Raw genomic sequence first — 16,951 nt, 5'->3', positions numbered from 1 at the left:
GCACAGAGATGTACTGGAGCATGCTCAGAGTTGAGCCACCAGATGAGGACCGATGGAAGGAGCTGAAGTAAGGAGACTCAGGAACATGGTAGTTGTCTTTGAAAGAATGGGTAGAATTGATATGGCCCCTGGAGGTATATGTAAGACAAAGGACTGGATGTTAAATGAAGCTAGCTTTAATTTAAAACAAGGGATAATTCTTTAAGGGTCTGAAGATGAATTATTTTAGGAAATAGTTCCCCCTCCCTTGGAGTTGCACAAATATAGACTGAATCACTACTTCATGCATCGGAGGATACTCATTGCATGAAGGCTTAATGCACTGCTGTGAGGCTTACCCTTTTGCTCTAGGGCTCTAGCTAGTCCTGTAGTTCCTATACTCTCGTAGCACTAGCAGAGAGCAATGACCCAGCGTGGGAGCAGCTGCAGCCCGTACCCGGAAGCATAGACTTGAGTACACTGGCACTGAGGGCCAGAGTGTTTAGACTACTGCAATCTGAGTAATTTGAGACTTACAAATGTATTACACACGAGGGAAGGTGTCTCTCTTTCTTAGAATTGAATTGCCATACTAAGCTGCCCAAACTACCTGTCAGATGTTTAGATAGAAGGCTAGGAAGCCATGGAGGTAGCCCTACTATGGGAGAGTCAAACCAGAGAACTTTGTGTCCCTGGCTACATCTATCAGGGATGCAGGTAGATGCTCACACAGGTGCTACTGCGTAGGCATTCACCTACACATAATGAATTAGAATCTCATCTAACTGAGATTCAAGGCTGTGTGATAGTGCAGAATTCTGGGAGAGCATATCGAGGCAGTTTACCTTGGTGGCTTACTGGGATGCATGGTGGGGATCAGGGTCTCAGTGACCTTGGCATAGCAGAGAAAAGGTATGCAGTCCCACTGGCCCCAGCTCTGTGCAAAGCTTTGAATGGCACCATTCAGGATTTTCCCTACTGTAACACCTGTCTCCAGGTCAAGACCAGGCCCCAGTGACCCAAAGAACTACTACCCCTTGCTTTTGGTTGCAGAATGTGCCTAGAAACCTTTACACTAGATTTATGTCCAACTGACTCACCTTTCAAAACACAGGGAGGGATGGCTGAAACTGAGAGCCAGTCTTGCTTTTTTGTCCTCACCTTAGCTTCTCTTTTGTATCAGAGCTATTACCAACTCCCATGACCAACAATGGCCTCTAAAAGGAAGGAGATCCCTCCTCTCAATTCCTTGAGACCAAGTGCACAAACCCTTCCCTTAAATCTCTGTAACCCAGCAAAGTCTAAGGTATAGCATTTAACAATAAAACTTTGCTAGTCATATGTTGCAAGACTATGGCAGTTATTTTATCACATAGAATAATATTTATGATGGTGATAATAGCTAATATTTACCAAGTGCTTACTATGTGCCAGATATTATTCTTAGATCTTGGCATACAGTAAGTCATTAACTCCCTTAGTCCTGGACTTGCCTCTCTATATGGTAGACAAGATTCTTCTGTTTCTTTTAGAAGCATATTGAGCACATTGTCACTCCTTGGATTCCAGGCCTAGGTGAATGAGGCTCAGACGGAGAAAGCTCCCTCTTCTTCCTATTTCCAAGTCCTCTTTTATTACCCTAGAATCTTTCTCTTTTCAGGATTTGACATCAAAATATCCATTTTCTTCACAGAAACCCTCACCTCTATGAACAGGGTGGGATCATACCCTACCTTCACAACAGACAAGAATGTGAAAACATAGCTGGTAATCAGCAGCACACAAACAATAGCAGGGGTTGTTTTCTTATATTTCTAACTTTGGTAGGATTATGTCTTTATACTTGCAAATCAAAATTTGTCTAGATTTTTTTCTCCTGGGACATGATGAATTCCTTCCAATTTGTGATTTCGGGTCTTTTATCAGACTTTCTAAGGAAGCTTTCTCTCATTATATCTTTGATGGTTATGGTTCCCTTGTCCTCAGGAGGATCCATATTTATGTGTTGGATTTCTATGGCCTTCTCTCCATGTCTGTTATCTCCTCTGTGATAATTTTCATCCTTTTGTTCCTCCTCTTGGCCTCCTCTTGGAAAATTACTGATGTCAATTGTTTACAGTACTGATTTGGGTTTATGTGTTGCTAATTCTGCTCTTTATTCTTAAATTCTGCTGTGGCTTTGCTTACTACCCCTCCCAATCCTTTTCCAACTCAGTCTATCTTATTATCTTCTGTTTCATTTCTTGCTTTACAGAGTCCATGTTTTTTTTAAATTTTTTGAGTGTACAAAACAGATTTTAAGCCTACTTTTATTTTTTAAGTAAATATCTTTTGAAATTATGCTACTCTTTTACTTTTGGTATTCTCTGTTTTCTCTAGGTTGTTAGCCGTCTCTTTGTTGTTATTTTCCTTGTCTCTTACTCATATGTAAAGATGAGAGTCTCATCTGTCCCAGGATATGTGTGGAACCTAATTAGACACAGTAATTAGCTCAACGGGGTTTTTAGAAAGACTACTGGATAAATGAGGATCTAAAAAACATTTAAAGGGAAGACAATTAGTATGCAATTCAAGAATAATGCAGAGTTGTCCTAGAAATTATGGCTTCAGTCTGATACAATTGTGAAAAAAGAAGATGAGGAAAGTTGAAGTTCTGATCTGAGAGACATTACAGATATTCATATTTGTTGTACTGCTATAAGACCATCTCTTGTCATTGTGTCTGGCTTAAAGACACGATTGAGGATTTTTAGGTTACATTATATTTGTTCCATTAATTTCTGGAGTGATTTGTAAGTGGTTCAACTCACATTTGTTTGATCCTTGTTCTTTCTTCAATCTATAGTCCCAGCCACCTGTAGAGATGATAGCTGTAGCAAGTGAGAAAAATATAAAAATATACCTGGAAAACCTGAATGAATTAGAAAAACTGACCAGTTTTCAGGAAAGCTGAGTGTTAGAGAAAACAAGCTAGAGTTGGGGAAAGCCTCTCAAAACTCTGTTCTGGCCAAAAGAGTCATGACCGCACACTATTCTTAGCTAAAAGCTCCCCTCATGGTGGCAACTGCATAGCAATTTGGATTAGCATTATTCAAATCCTGCCTACTTCCAAGAGCATTTGAAGCAGATTAAAACACATATGTACAATGAAATCATTAAAACAAAGAAAAAGGAGTAATATTTGATGTCTTTACCTCAAATCCTGCTCCTTGATAGTTCATTCTTTCCATGGGAGTTGGATGGTCTGAGGGAAAGTGGCCAATAGAATATGATGGAAGTAATTACTGGTATGTGCCTTCTAAGGTTAGATCTTAAAAGACATGGAAACTTTTCCTTGATCTCTTGGATCAATTGCTCTGGGGGAAAGCAGCCACCAGCTCACGAGACCCTCAAACAGACCCAAGGGCAACCGACCTGCCAGCACTAACTTGCTAGTCATGTACCCATGTGAGTGAGTCGATCCTATCACCCCAGGTGCAGGCCCTTGTCAATATCTGACTGCAACCTTATTGAGAGACCTCAAGCTGCTCCAGAATTCCTGACCCATAGAAACTGTGAGTGATGATAAAAGCTGATTGTTGTTTTAAGCCATTAATTTCTGGAGTGATTTGTTACTCAACAATAAATAGCTAATACATCAATCATCACAGGTGACATTTTCACTAAATATTTACATGGCATAGCCTGGAGCTCTAACCTTGTACCTTTGATTTTCATTTCTTCACCATTCACTGTTCAACTGGTAAGTCAAAGCAACAGTAAATTTTAGGTTTTTTGTTAAAACCACATCTAATCTCAGTTTCTTTAAATAGATAAGGTATTTGCTAGATCCTATAACAGATAAATCTTGAGGGCTCAGAGGACTAACACAATAAAGTTTATTTTTAATTTAATTAAAAGTTCAAAAGTCCAATTAGAAATTGCTAGGGATGGGAAGGTCCTCTGATCTACAATCATTCAAAGACTCTGACTGCTGTTTTCAGCATATGACTTCCAAGTTTGTTCTGGGTGATGACATCCAGCAATTCAGATAAAAATCTCTTTCTCCTCCTTCCTTTATTTATGACAAAGCAAGCCTGCTTGCTTTCAAGCCTGGAACCCCTGGGACTTTAGGGAATCGCTTCCTCAGATATATTCCTATGTAGTGCCAGCTTACAGTACGTCCCATTTGGTAATGGGGAGCACTTGGCCAATTATTTCCTTCCTGCATGGGAGATGTCTCAGTCCTCATTCATGCATTCACCAAACATTACTATGTTCCAGGAGCTCTGCTAAGTAAAGAATATTCAGTTACATAGGATTAAACCTCTATCCTAAGATTGCTTGCAGCCAGATGAGAGAAAAGGAGATAAAACAATTTGATAAACTCTATGGTAGAAGTGTACATAAATACTGAGGGATCACAAAGGAGGGAGCAGCTAACTGTAGTGTGAGAAGTTCATGGAATTTCATAAAGAAGGAGAAAACTGAGCTGAATATTGAAGAGTAAGAAGGAGCTGACCATGGAGAAAAAGGCAGGCCAGGGCAGAGTCCTGAAACATCATGGAATTCATTCATCACCATGGGCCAGGCCTGTCTATACTAAGGATAGGCCAATGGTTCCAGAAGGTTGGGAGCACAGATGCATGTGGGTGGATGTGAGAGATGAGGCTACAAAGCTGGTATGACAATCAAGGCCTTGCAAACAATAGAAATAATTTTGGCTAAGCTAAATAAAACAAACAAACAAGACTCTGGGATCATTCAGCAAACTGAAGGGAGGCTAGTGTCCAGGATCTGGAAAAAGGAGAAATCAGGCATGGCCCAGAAATCTAAGTAAGCAGGAACTCGTTGTGGGTCTGTTCAAGGGGATTCTGTCAAGATGAATGAATTCCAGTCAAATTGCAGTCTCTCTGTTACTTCACTCAAGATCTGCATTCAAGGGAGAAGAGGGTATGATTGGCCCCTTTGGGTAAAAAAGACCTGAGCCTTGACCAGAAGAAGTGGATAAACATTACTTAGAGCTCTACCAAGACTGTCTCTAACTGAGGAAGTGTATTTCCCCCCAGATAAAATCAAGATGTTATTATCAGAGAAGGGAGAACAGATTGGAGAACAGTTTAAAACAGATGTACTATCTAGGTGGGTTGAAGTCAGTTATAAAAGCTTTGTAAGCTGTGTTGAGGAATTTTGAATTTATTGGGTATATAATGAAGAACTATTGAAGGATGTTAAGCAGAGAAGTGACATGGTAAATCCCAGGAAGAATTTTTGGGCCAATTTTATTTTGAGTTATCTATTTTGACCTGTAATAAGTAATTTCAACTCTTCCTATAGTTGTCAGAGACATGGAAGAGAACAAACCCTATTCTTCTGCCTCTTCCCATAAGGCCAAACAAGTATATACTTTTTTATTTTTCCTGATTTTTGTGTAGAGAAAGAGAGAGAATGAAGTGACCAAATCTAATTGATAAGGAGAGTTTTCATGTTCTTTCTGAATCAGAGTCTCCTCCATTCTACCCAGTGGTGAGCTGGAACTGACTTATACTGGCCCATAAGAATCATTTGCTAAATTTCCTGGAATTTTGTGAGCCAATAGTTAAGTACAGTCATTATTAACAAACTACATAAACTTAAATATAAAACACAGGGTAATAAATACTCAAAGCTCATCACTTCTTAATTATTTTACTGTTATCTGTCCTAATGGGTTATTTGTAGCTATGGTAAGATGGAAATATTTTATAAGGTTGTGTTACTATACATCTCTCCTCAGCTGTCTGTTCAGCGACATCATGTTGGGAGCCTGAAATTAGTGGTCAATGGTAGGAACATTTACACCAAGGAAAGTGCAAACACTATACACCAGGACCTCTTTACTCTTCAGAGAGCAGGTTGTGGAATGTTTATCAGAATACCACTGCCCCCCTCCCCAGTCCTCAGTCTTCTTTTTCCCCAATCCTTTAATTCCAAAGGAAGAATAACTAGAAAGGGGAGCAGTCTCTTCACAGTCTAGCTTGGTTGACAAGTCAAAAGAAAAAAACAAAGATGGCGAAAAGTCAAGTTAGTTTTATTTGTTTTGTAACAGTCTAACATGTGACTATTAGCTCTAACATAACAATGCAGAGGGTTGGAGAATTCAGGACACAATCCCAATAATGCCTCTTTCCCTTGCCATGGACTTCCCTAGGAAGTTTGTTATGAACGTGTTTCTTAGCTGAGTCTTTACTAATCCTATCATAGATGGAAAATTTTGCAGAAAAAGGCAATAAAGCCATCAAGTTTTCCCTCCAGGAAACTTCACGTATTCTTCCAGAATTCTCTTTATCCACCCTGGAGCAAGAACTTCCAGAAGAAAGTGGGACTGGAGCTTATGGTATATCCCACTGCTACGTTGGTGGCCAACTTTGGGAGCTGCAGTGTCTAGGGCAGTGGAGAGTGACTTGTCTTTCATAAACATCTTCCTTTCATCTTCTCTAACTGCAGAACCTAGAGTTTTGTTTCCTTTTCCTCCTTCCTTCCCAGTTACACGTTTTGTTAAAATATGATAATTACAAGAATGGAAAGCCTCCCTGACTATTCAGTATCACTTCTAGGCACACATTTACTTTGTTTTACAGATTCCATTTACGTGTGGAGGAGTTTTCCATCTAACCTGGCAAATCTTTTTTGTCTAAACTTTGCTAACTTGGGTTGTGTGGTCAATTGTACACAGTATACATGGGGGGATAATTTGGATCTGGGGAAGGAGAGAGGAGGAAATATGTGGAGTGGGATGGGATCTCCTGGGGTGGGGGAGGTATGCTGCCTTTTCACCCTGACCATGACCTGATGACCCTCCTCAGGAACTCATGAAGAACAACTGCCCACACTAGCCTTGCCCCAGGTCTTCCACATGGCTAAACCAAGGAGTTCCTGCAAATAGTTCTTTCAATAGCCAGGGGGTCACTTCTGCCATGAGTCAGAGAGGGTCTCAGGGGCTGGTGTATCTCCACACAGGAGCCCTAGGAGGCTGACTATCTGTAGCACCACCTCGAACAATGAATTCTTGCATGATTAAAAATGTTCTGTTTTCATAGTGTAATTCTTAGGAATTCAGGACTACAGAAATATTGACCATATCCCCCCTCATTTGCTTCCTTCACTTTACTTATTAGCTCACTTTTTGTCAAGATCTTAGTCAACAATCTGTGCAGTATTTGAAAGTGGTGAGTGTCATTGCTTCAGTATACGTTTAACAGTAAGGACTTCTTACAAATTTGGATAAGGCCTTCCTCCCTTTCCTTTTATTTCCAAATTAATGAGTTTTTAAAAACACCCCCTTTTTTCTTCTAGTATGCTCATTGTGTTTCCTGGATATACATCCACTTGTTCCATCTTGTGAAGGAGGGGCAACGTTTGCTACCCCCAATTAACCTAGGGAAGATTATCATTGGGAGCAGGTAAGTGACATCTTGGGGTCCTGAGAATCACAAGGGGCGGCCAAACTTCTGAGTTGAACTTCATTGTTTGTGGGAAATCTTATCCCCAGGTCACCTGACCTTTAAGAGTATTTATATATTTTGTGTTGGATGTGTCACTTGTATGGCAAGTGATGAAGTCATGGTGAAAAGCAGATAGGCTTTTTTTTTTTTTTTTTTTTTGATGCCCCAAATACTAGGCCTGGGGATTACAGAGCCAGGTTTGAAGTTTCTAACTGAACTGCAAGTAACTCTGTCCCTCCTGGTCACAGACCTCCCCTGATGGAGGTGTTATAGCTGCTAGTAAGTGACTGGCTCTTTTTCTCTGGAATGAGCTATACTTTGGATATCCAACTGTCCACTGCTTCTTTTTATCAACAGGTCTACGTGCCATAAGGGTTTTAGTCTAACAAGGAAAGGACCAGGAGTAGGATTTAAAGCTGTATCTAATGGAGCCCAGGGTGGGATTTTTAATCCTGAGTCAGTCACAATTATTTGCCTCAAAACAGACACTGAGAAATCCAGCTGTATAGGTAAGAGCACTCACGGACCCACAGCTGCCTGTGAATGGAACCTGGGACATTTTCCAGAGGATGAGAGTAATCACCAATCTGTCCTCTAGTCATTTCTCAAGATCACAGAGCCTCAGGTTCATACTAAACACATGGGGTCCAGATTTTGCTTCTCTGAGAAAACTGATCTCTAGAGTGTCTATTCCATATTGAGAAACTCTCACTAGGTAACTTCAAGGCAGCTTGAGAGGGTGGGATGGAAACCACCCACCTCCCTTTCTTCCTGGTCTCCCTGCTGCTAGAGGAATCTTTCAAGGAGTGGCAACACTCAGCAGCCTCTAGACTTGGCAGCCAACTCATTAATCCTTATGATACCCCTGGAGGTAGGTTGGTCATGAATACCATCTTGAGTTTGTAGACAGAAAACCAAGATACAGAGAGGGATGACAGTAACACAGCTACTAAATGGCAGAAATAGAAAAAAAAAAATCCTGGTCTCTTGATGCCTGGGTCAATTTCTCCCCAAATAGTCTTCCTCTTTTATTGGGAAGACTAATAGGAAAAATGGCAACTTCCATGGTGGGGGGTGGGTACAGACAGTGAGGCAGGATGCTGCTTCATCCAAGGAGATACACTCACTCACAGGCTTCTGTTCCAGCCCAGACAAGGAGACCAGCAGCCTTCACCCATGCCTCTGCAACCGCTTCTAAACAGCACCAAGCAGCTTTCACTTAGAGCAGGGTGCACTTCTCCTTTCCTTTTCTCTTTCGGATTAGGTCCTAGTTGAGACAGGACACTCCATTCTGGTGATAAGTTATTCTCAGGTTCTGAGTTTATATCTTCTTAAAAATGAGTCTTCGGGAGTAAAACTGTAGGAGCAATAGTGTGGCCTTTGGGGTGAGTACAGTGACACAGTCTCTGAGGCCTGTGACTGTGCTACTTGTCTCATCATCCGGAAGGTCTGGGTGGAATAATGTTGATGGCAAGGGGCAGATTCCAGCAGTGGCCAGAAAGAAAGTCACATTCTTTGAGCTAAAATGTATCTCTTCTCTTCAACTACCCCCTGCCTGATACGTTCTTTCATTGAAAGTTTGTCACTTTGGATTAACCTAGGTAAAATACATTTTAGGCTGTCTTTTAAAATGTAAAATTTCCCAGAGTAGTTATCAAACAATCATACCTTAGGATGAATTTAATTTTTAGACCACTTTGTTTTGGAATGGGGCACTAAGGAATGGGAATATTGTCACTTGGAGAGGAATAGTTTTGGGGGAGGCTTTGCTCTGGAAAAGCATATCTAGAATGATTATCAAAAAAGGAAGGGGATAACCAGAGGGTAGCACAAGGGATCTGCATGTACTTTGGGATAGTATTGGCTGGGGGAAAGATAGAATGAAGGCAGTTTTCTGGGTACTTCTTTTGGATTCCCTGGTAGTCCCCTGTCCAGATCTCTGCCATGTTATTTTGGTTTCTATCCCTCCTTCCTTAGCCTTGGCACTGCAGCCCATGAAGCGTAGTTCTGGTTTATAGAAATCATCTTGGTTCTCACTTTGTCACTTTGTCCCACAGCTCTGGGAACTGTTTGGCTCCAGGTAAAAATTGCTCCCTGTGTGGAATATGTACTTATACTTGAGGATTTCCCTGGACTGGGCTCTATGATTGAGGAAGGCTGGTTGTGAGGGTAAGGGGTAGGAGAACTTCGAGATCCCCCTTGTTACCTTTAGTCTCTATGACCCTTCCAGGATGAGGCCTGGTCTGGGACTAGACTTTGGGATTCTGACTGTTGGAGCTCCCACTTTGTAAGAGGCTCTCCCTAGTATCACTGTGATAGTCCTCTTTGTACACATCTTGTGTCTAGGTAAGGCCTGAGAGCTGACTCTCCTCAAGACAGGCCAGTGGGCAGGTTATCTGCTGGCTCAGACTGGCTTGCTCCCATCCCCTGATGAAAGGGGGTGTGGATTTCAGGCTGACCGCTGATATTGGAAGAGGAGAGGGAAGAAAACTGTGACCAGACTCACAAGGCTCTTTCAGTTCAGGGAGAGGGGGAATGTCTTGCTCTCTTTCTTTTATGGTACCCAAGGCAGAATCCCCACCAATTCAAGGGATAAAACTGAATCAGAACCCAGGGGTTACAGTGACCCAAAAGAAAGGCCAGTGAGAATATTGGGTATCCCCTGGACTGATGATTTTAACCAAACACTCCAAAATGGTGAGATGAGATTTGGGAGCCATAAATAATATGAATAATTCCATAGGAAAGCTGGGCTCACCAGTATAGGCTGATCTTGCAGATCGGTGCCCCATAGGTTAAATTTGGTTTGTACACATTTTGTTTGGCCCACACGGCATATTTAAAAATTAGTTGGCAATATTAAAAATTTCACTGAAAAGTTTGGACTTCTGGCTTCTCTGGGAAAATCAGACAGTCAGGTAACACTGCCTAGTAATCAGTGCCTGGTACTGAGTAGCAGAGCCCCCCAATCTTCACAACCCTAGACGTCCCGTGGCATTAGAACAGGTCCACCCCATCAGGTTAAAGCAGCTGCCTGCATCCCATAGGCATCTGAGTTTGGGCCCCTCTGATATGTGATCATGTGGTGTCTGCTAGGGAAGTGCTGGGGTGATAAAAATCTGGCTGAGCTAGTGAGCTTGAGTCATGACTGGCAAAAAGCTATGAGGCAACCACAGTTCTGATTGGAGGGATTTCTATGGAGAAATGGGGATGAAAGCAGAGCTCCCCATTGTAGTTGGGGTAGAGGGGCAGGGCAGTCATTCGAGACTGGGAACTTTGATGGCACAATGGGTTTATCTTGGTCATCCTTTTATATGGGAAATGTGGTTTCCTAGTTGCACAGCAAGTACTGTGCCCCCGCAGCGCCTGTCCAACCAGGGGCGGGTGTGAGGGGAGGGACAGAAGACTCAAATCATGGTGGTGTCTTTAGGTTTCATCTTGCCCTATGTTAGCTCGGGTGTCCTCTTTTCTTTCTTTCTTTCTTTGGCACCACTTCATACGGTTAGATCGTCTGACCTCGCCCGGCTGCTGGCTTTGCTCAGCCTACTCAGGGGTCTGGTGTCATCCCTGGTCAGGTCTGGACACAGTGAAGGTGACTTCTCTGCGGGCAGCCCTTGCTTTGAAACCTCAGCCTGCAGCTCTTCCTTCTCGCCCTCCTTCCCCACCTCGGGAGTCTCGGCTTTCTCCCCCTCCAGCACAGCCATGGTCTCCTGCCCCTCTGTGCTCACTGTCTCAGCTTCCTGCCTCTTGTCCCCCACCTCTGGTTCGGCCCCCTCCTCCACCGGCTGCTCCTCACCCTCCCCCTCCTGGGCTCCCACCTGAGCATAGGAAGGCAGGGTCTCTTGGTAAGCTCGGGACAGGTCCCCTAGGGGCCCGGTGCCCATCTTCTCCTCGAACTGACTGAAAGGCTTGGCAGAGAGTGGGCTGGTCTCCACCATCCCGACCTCGGTCAAAGGGAAATAGTGGGACACAATTTTCTCTTCCTCCAGCAGCTGGTAGCCCTTGGCTTTCTGGATGGAGGAGACAGCGATGGAGTGGAGGGACTTCTCAGGGATCTCCCCCAGGGGCTGCTCCACCGGCCTCTTGAAGGCAGACCGGATCCTCTTGAGGCCCAGGTGACTCATCTCCAGGATGTTGAGGAAGAGGGACACGGAGGCCACCGACAGCATGAACAGGATGAAGATGGTTTTCTCTGTGGGCCGTGACACGAAGCAGTCCACCACGTTGGGGCAGGGCCACCTGCTGCAGCGATAGAGGGGCAGGATCCGGAAACCGTACAGGAAGTAGTGGCCCACGATGAAGCCCACCTCGAAGAGGGTCTTGAAGATGATGTGGCAGATGTAGGTCCTCAGCAGGGTGCCCTCCAGGCGGAACTTCTTGGCGCCTTTGCTGCTGTTGCCGCCCTTCTTGATGCTGCCCTGGTCGGCGGCCAGCGGCACCCTGTCGCCGCCGTCGCCCGCCGCCTGCTGGCACAGCTCCTCGGCCTCGCGCTCCTTGCGCTTCTCCTCCATGCGGACGTGGTGCACCGCGTGGCCCACGTACACCAGCGACGGCGTGGACACGAAGATGATCTGCAGCACCCAGAGGCGGATGTGCGAGATGGGGAAGGCCTCGTCGTAGCACACGTTTTCGCAGCCGGGCTGCTGGGTGTTGCACACGAAGTCGGACTGCTCATCCCCCCACACGAACTCGGCGGCCGTGCCCAGGATGAGGATCCGGAAGATGAACAGCACCGTGAGCCAGACCCTGCCGATGACTGTGGAGTGCTCATTCACCTCCTCCAAGATGTTCCCCAGGAAGCTCCAGTCACCCATTGCTCACCCACCTGGAGGAGGGAGAAGGCAAGAGCTGAGCGGCCACGGTGCCATCCCCAGTGGCCCCTCTTCGCTAACGCTCGGGGTCCCTCTCCTTTCTGAGCTGCCAGAATGTGCTTGAGCACCGAAACAGCTCCTGTGGAGTGCTTCCTCTGTGTAGGCTAGGATGAGGAGTCAAGAACGCCCCAAGAATCTGCTTCCACTAGCTTCCTCATCTGCAAAGTGGGTTTAACGCTAATACCTGTTCTTGGACACTGTGCAAGTGGTGGTCTGAAAGGATAAATGAGGCAATATAGATATAATTCCTTGAATTCCACCCCAATAAGAGTTCACTGTTGACCGTAAATAGAAACCTATGCTTACATGGATTTAAATCAAGACCACAAGCTAAACTAAGCTTCAAGAAGCACACTGAGGAAAGAATACCCTATACCATGGGTGTTTGGGCCCTCACCAAAATTCTAGGATGTGTAAAATTGTCTGTAGCCATCTTACTTTTGACTGTGTTGTAATGTATAATGATCCTGTGTTTGGAGGGAAGTGGAGGAAAGAAATATTTTTTCAACATCTATTTGACAGCCTTCTGACATTACATTATTTTATTTAATCTGATACTGCTAGGCTATAATCTTCATAAGGCGATGGACTGTGCCTATTTTATTTACTGCTGCATACTCAGTGCCTCTCATAGAGCCCAGAGCTGAGTGAAAGCTCAAAACATGTTTAACCAATTTGATTTGAACACATGAGAAAGCTGAAGTTCAGAAAGGTTAAACAAACTAAGATCAGATGGTTAAATAGCAGCAGTTTTGTCTTCCTGGTCCCAAAGTCTGTTCTTTCCACTACACCCTGGAGATACATTGCTTTCGATCAGAACTACACAATTCTGCAACTCCTGGACTCTTAATTTATGTTTTTTCTTCTCTAGGTTGACATCTGGAAACCATTCTTAACAGCTTCACAAACTAACAGCAATATTCTTTTATAATAATAATAATATAAAAATCCAAAAGAATGGGGAGAGTGCTTCAGGGAGGAATCATGTTATAGGGTGAGGAAGGTCCACTGAGACGCTTTTAGTGTCCCACAGAATGAAAAGGTTTTCGGATCTGTAACATGAGGATATTTTAATAGAGCTAAAAATTGGTCAGGAAAAAAAATACCGTTAAACATGACAGCATATAACGCCCCTAGCAACAGCAATGACTAATGCACATGGGATTGAACTGACAGGGGTGTGCAAACTGGGACATTCACCCAGTGCAAATATGTGCTAATCTATGAAGGATTATGATCAGAACTTCCACCTTGGGGCACCTGGCTGGCTCAGTCCAAGGAGCATGGATGGGACTCTTGATCTTGGGGTTGTGGGCTCAAGACCCATGCTGGGTGTAAAGATTACTTAAATAAATAAATATATATACTTTAAAAAAGAAAAAAAAAAACCAACCCCTTCCACCTCAGCCTGTAGCAGGTGCTCTTCCAGCCTGAACATTTCTAGAATTACAGTGTTTCCTCATCACAGCTCTTAGACCAGGGCAAGAGTTCATGCTGGAGATGCTACTCTGGGCTTCTCTCAGTCATGTCCCACCCTTTGGGATCGGAAGCTCATAGGGGCAAAGCCCACTTTTAAATGAGAGTGAAATTTGTTAGACAGTTGAATGGGTGATGATAAGCGGTATCTTAAATTAGGTGTGATTTTCATTGCTAGGAAAAGATAAACAAAATGGCACCTTAAAGCCACCTTTCAACCTGTCATTTGGAGCCTGGCCAGACAGTATTTGGTGGCAGACAGTGATTGCAGGCATGAGCAATGCCTGACCTGTGCTCTCAGGGTATGCACGACTGCTGTCTGCTTTTAGTTGAAGAGCAGAGGGTGTTGCTCCTCTTGGAGCCCTAGAAACTCCCAATGAGGTAGGGCATCCAACAGCAGCTTCTCTCCTCCTGGGCAGGCAAGAGCACCTGTAGCTCTCTTGGGAATGGGGGACTGAGAGTGGGAGAGGCTCCTCTACTCAGAACCAGCTGTTCAGAATCCCAGTCACATGCATCTAGTTACATTTCTACTATTAACACTCCTCCAAGTGCATTTAAATCTAGTGCTTGCTCTGTAATGAGAGGCAGCCATTTCCATTGCCTTTTGGCAGATGGAATCAGGTAAACAGGTAAATCAGGTAAACAGCCAAGGCATAAATCCTTTTGGTGGCAGAGCCAGGAAAACCCAAGTTTCTTATCACATGGTTCAAACTAACATTCATGTGAAAACAACAATTTGTATAACTTATTCCTATAAGATCAAGTCTGGCTTTAACATACTCTGAATCTAGTGTTGCTAATGTCTTATCCTCATTGATACATCAACTCAGTTTTGACATGGTCTTTGTATTGTACTATATTAGTCCTTTGGGGTTTCTGTGTGTATTTCACTTATGTACCTAATGAATGTGTGGGGTAAGCACACACTCTCAGGACTGTATGTCTATCAGTCTTGTTTCTGCCTTTGAGAATCAAAAGCTCTTGGAGGGCAGGGATCATTTTGTCTTCATCTTCTGTGAATCATAATGACACAAAACAAAGACCTTCACAGAGTGGGTGCTTCATAAATACCGGTGCATGGGACCAACATTAATAGTTTGAAATCTGAAATTCTCAATCTCATGTAGTACCATATAGCACACATGTAGTACCAGTACTACTTAAAGTCTAGGGAACTGCAGCCTTCTTTGCTGGAGTTAGCAGTGGGGAGACTGAGAACTTGCAAAGAAATGCTAAATGCCAAAAAAAAAAAAAAAAAAAAGATAGTAAATTGATCCAAAACTAGCTGTTTTAAGGGACTGTTTTGTATAAACAAACAGGGAAGGTCAATGATTCTTGATAGGTAATGTCATGGCGTATATTCATGGAATATGAAGAGCCTCCTGACCACCCCATCGGTAATTTCCAAACTAAAGCCAAACACAGCTGTGTTCTTCTACACCCCACCCTCCAATACCAGGATTGATCATGTGTATGTGTGTGTGTGTGTGCATGTGTGTGTTTTAATGTCTAGTTACAAAGTTTTTCATAATAATAGAAGGAGAGAAAATAACTTAGGACAAAATCTTTCCAGTTCCTTGCTGTTGAAACTGACCATCTATGCTTTTAAGAGAAGCTTTAGAGGTGCTAACGGTAAGTGCGTTGGGTCCCTGACTTCTACCAATGAAAATTATGCTTAAAGCAAGTCAGATCAGAGTATATACAAACAAGCTATTCATTCCACTGGAGCAGGGAGTAATCCAAACCAAAGGAAGAATATTTCTCTTTTCTTCAAAGAGGAACAGATCTTTTATAGATCTGTTTATAGATAGAAAATAAACCAGTGGAGGTCAAGCCTCCACCCTCAGGGTATCTGCCAGAATATCCCACCAGAGGATTACAGTTTTAAGTAATGATTAAAATGATGCCTTGTATTTGAGTACCCCTTGTCTATTTATAATTCTTCCATTTCTTGTTTTAGTCCTCATAACAACCATGTGAACTAGGCCAGTGGTTCTCAGAATTGGACTTCACAGACTAGTATAAGAACAACAGAATAGAGTGACCAACATAGGGCTACCAACTCTTAATTTGCCAAGCAAGGACATAAAAATAAGAAACATATTAAATCACTAATTATGGGGGTGCTTAGGTGTCTCAGTTGGTTAAGCATCTGCCTTCAGCTCAGGTCATGATCTCAGGGTCCTGGGATGGAGCCCTGTATCAGGATTCCCACTTGGTGGGGTGTCTGCTTCTCCCTCTCCCACTGCTCCCCTGCCCTGCGTGCTCTCTCTCTCTCTCAGTAAATATTAAAATCTTTTAAAAAATAAATCACTAATTATGACTATAGTCTGTATTCACCATCGTTTTGTAAATGGGGAATTTTCATACTACAAAAGTAGAAAAGCCGTATTTTCAGAATAAAAGTCCTTTAAATCAAACATATTTAAATTGGTGAAAAATTGACTACATAGTTTACTACATTATTATTACAGGCTGCTGAAAGGTTCATCTTGGACCAGAACTGACAGGTCTAGAGAATGACTGAGAACACGTGAACCAGGCACATTCAGCCTCCATTAACAGGAAGGCAGATTGGGAAGTTAAATAAGTCTGCCAAAGGGGCTCATCAGCTGGGGGCAGAACAGGGATGTAAGCCTGGGTCTTCCAGTTTTTCAAGCCCAGGGCAATTTCCAGTAAAGTATAGTCTTCTCTTGCCTTCAAAGAGGCAGAATGACACACTTACGTCCTTGTTAACCAGCTCTCTGAAGGAATAGATGGCCACTTACCACTCCGGCTGGTAAGAGAGTGTAAATGTACTTCCATTCATGTCTCTAGAGCAGCCACTTTAAAGAGCGGCTCTCCAAGAGGGCCGACAGAGCCTGCTCCCAGGAAGACGTTTATGGTCTTCAGCTAGACCAGTTCTTGTGTGACATTAAATGCTCCAACATTGAAAATGCGGAGCATGAAGCCTTCTACACCCACAGCCCTCGGTAGTTTTTACTATTACTCCTATCACAGAGGTCAAGTGAAAAAAGTGCAAAACTCATAAATACGAAATACTTGTTCTGTGTCCCTCAGGATTCCTGGATGCATGTTAATTCATTCTGAAAAATGAGAAAATCTTAAAAAAAAGTCAAATTGTGGTTAAATTTTGGGCATCTACCTCCCTTCCCCTTTCCC

The 16,951-nt window shown here is 43.3% G+C and overlaps 1 protein-coding gene across 17 annotated transcripts in view; it reads right to left on the bottom strand.

The window, feature by feature from the left end:
- Positions 1-6,009: 6,009 nt before the first annotated feature.
- Positions 6,010-16,951, bottom strand: part of GJA8 (gap junction protein alpha 8) — a 70,134-nt gene continuing 59,192 nt past the window's right edge. For 15 of the 17 annotated variants that reach the window (XM_038561999.1, XM_038562002.1, XM_038562008.1 and 12 more), the window contains one exon: positions 6,010-12,267. In XM_038561999.1, the coding sequence (XP_038417927.1) occupies positions 10,937-12,256 (1,320 nt within the window). In that variant the 5' untranslated portion in view covers positions 12,257-12,267 and the 3' untranslated portion in view covers positions 6,010-10,936. The remainder of the gene's footprint in view (positions 12,268-16,951) is intronic. The other 2 variants (XM_038562013.1, XM_038562014.1) reach the window with 2 other exon arrangements.

The sequence above is a fragment of the Canis lupus genome, chromosome 17 (assembly GCF_011100685.1).
Source record: "Canis lupus familiaris isolate Mischka breed German Shepherd chromosome 17, alternate assembly UU_Cfam_GSD_1.0, whole genome shotgun sequence".
In the NCBI taxonomy this organism is placed as follows: domain Eukaryota; kingdom Metazoa; phylum Chordata; class Mammalia; order Carnivora; family Canidae; genus Canis; species Canis lupus.
The sequence above is the reverse complement of the archived record's forward strand: the minus strand, read 5'-3'. Positions and strand labels throughout refer to the sequence as shown.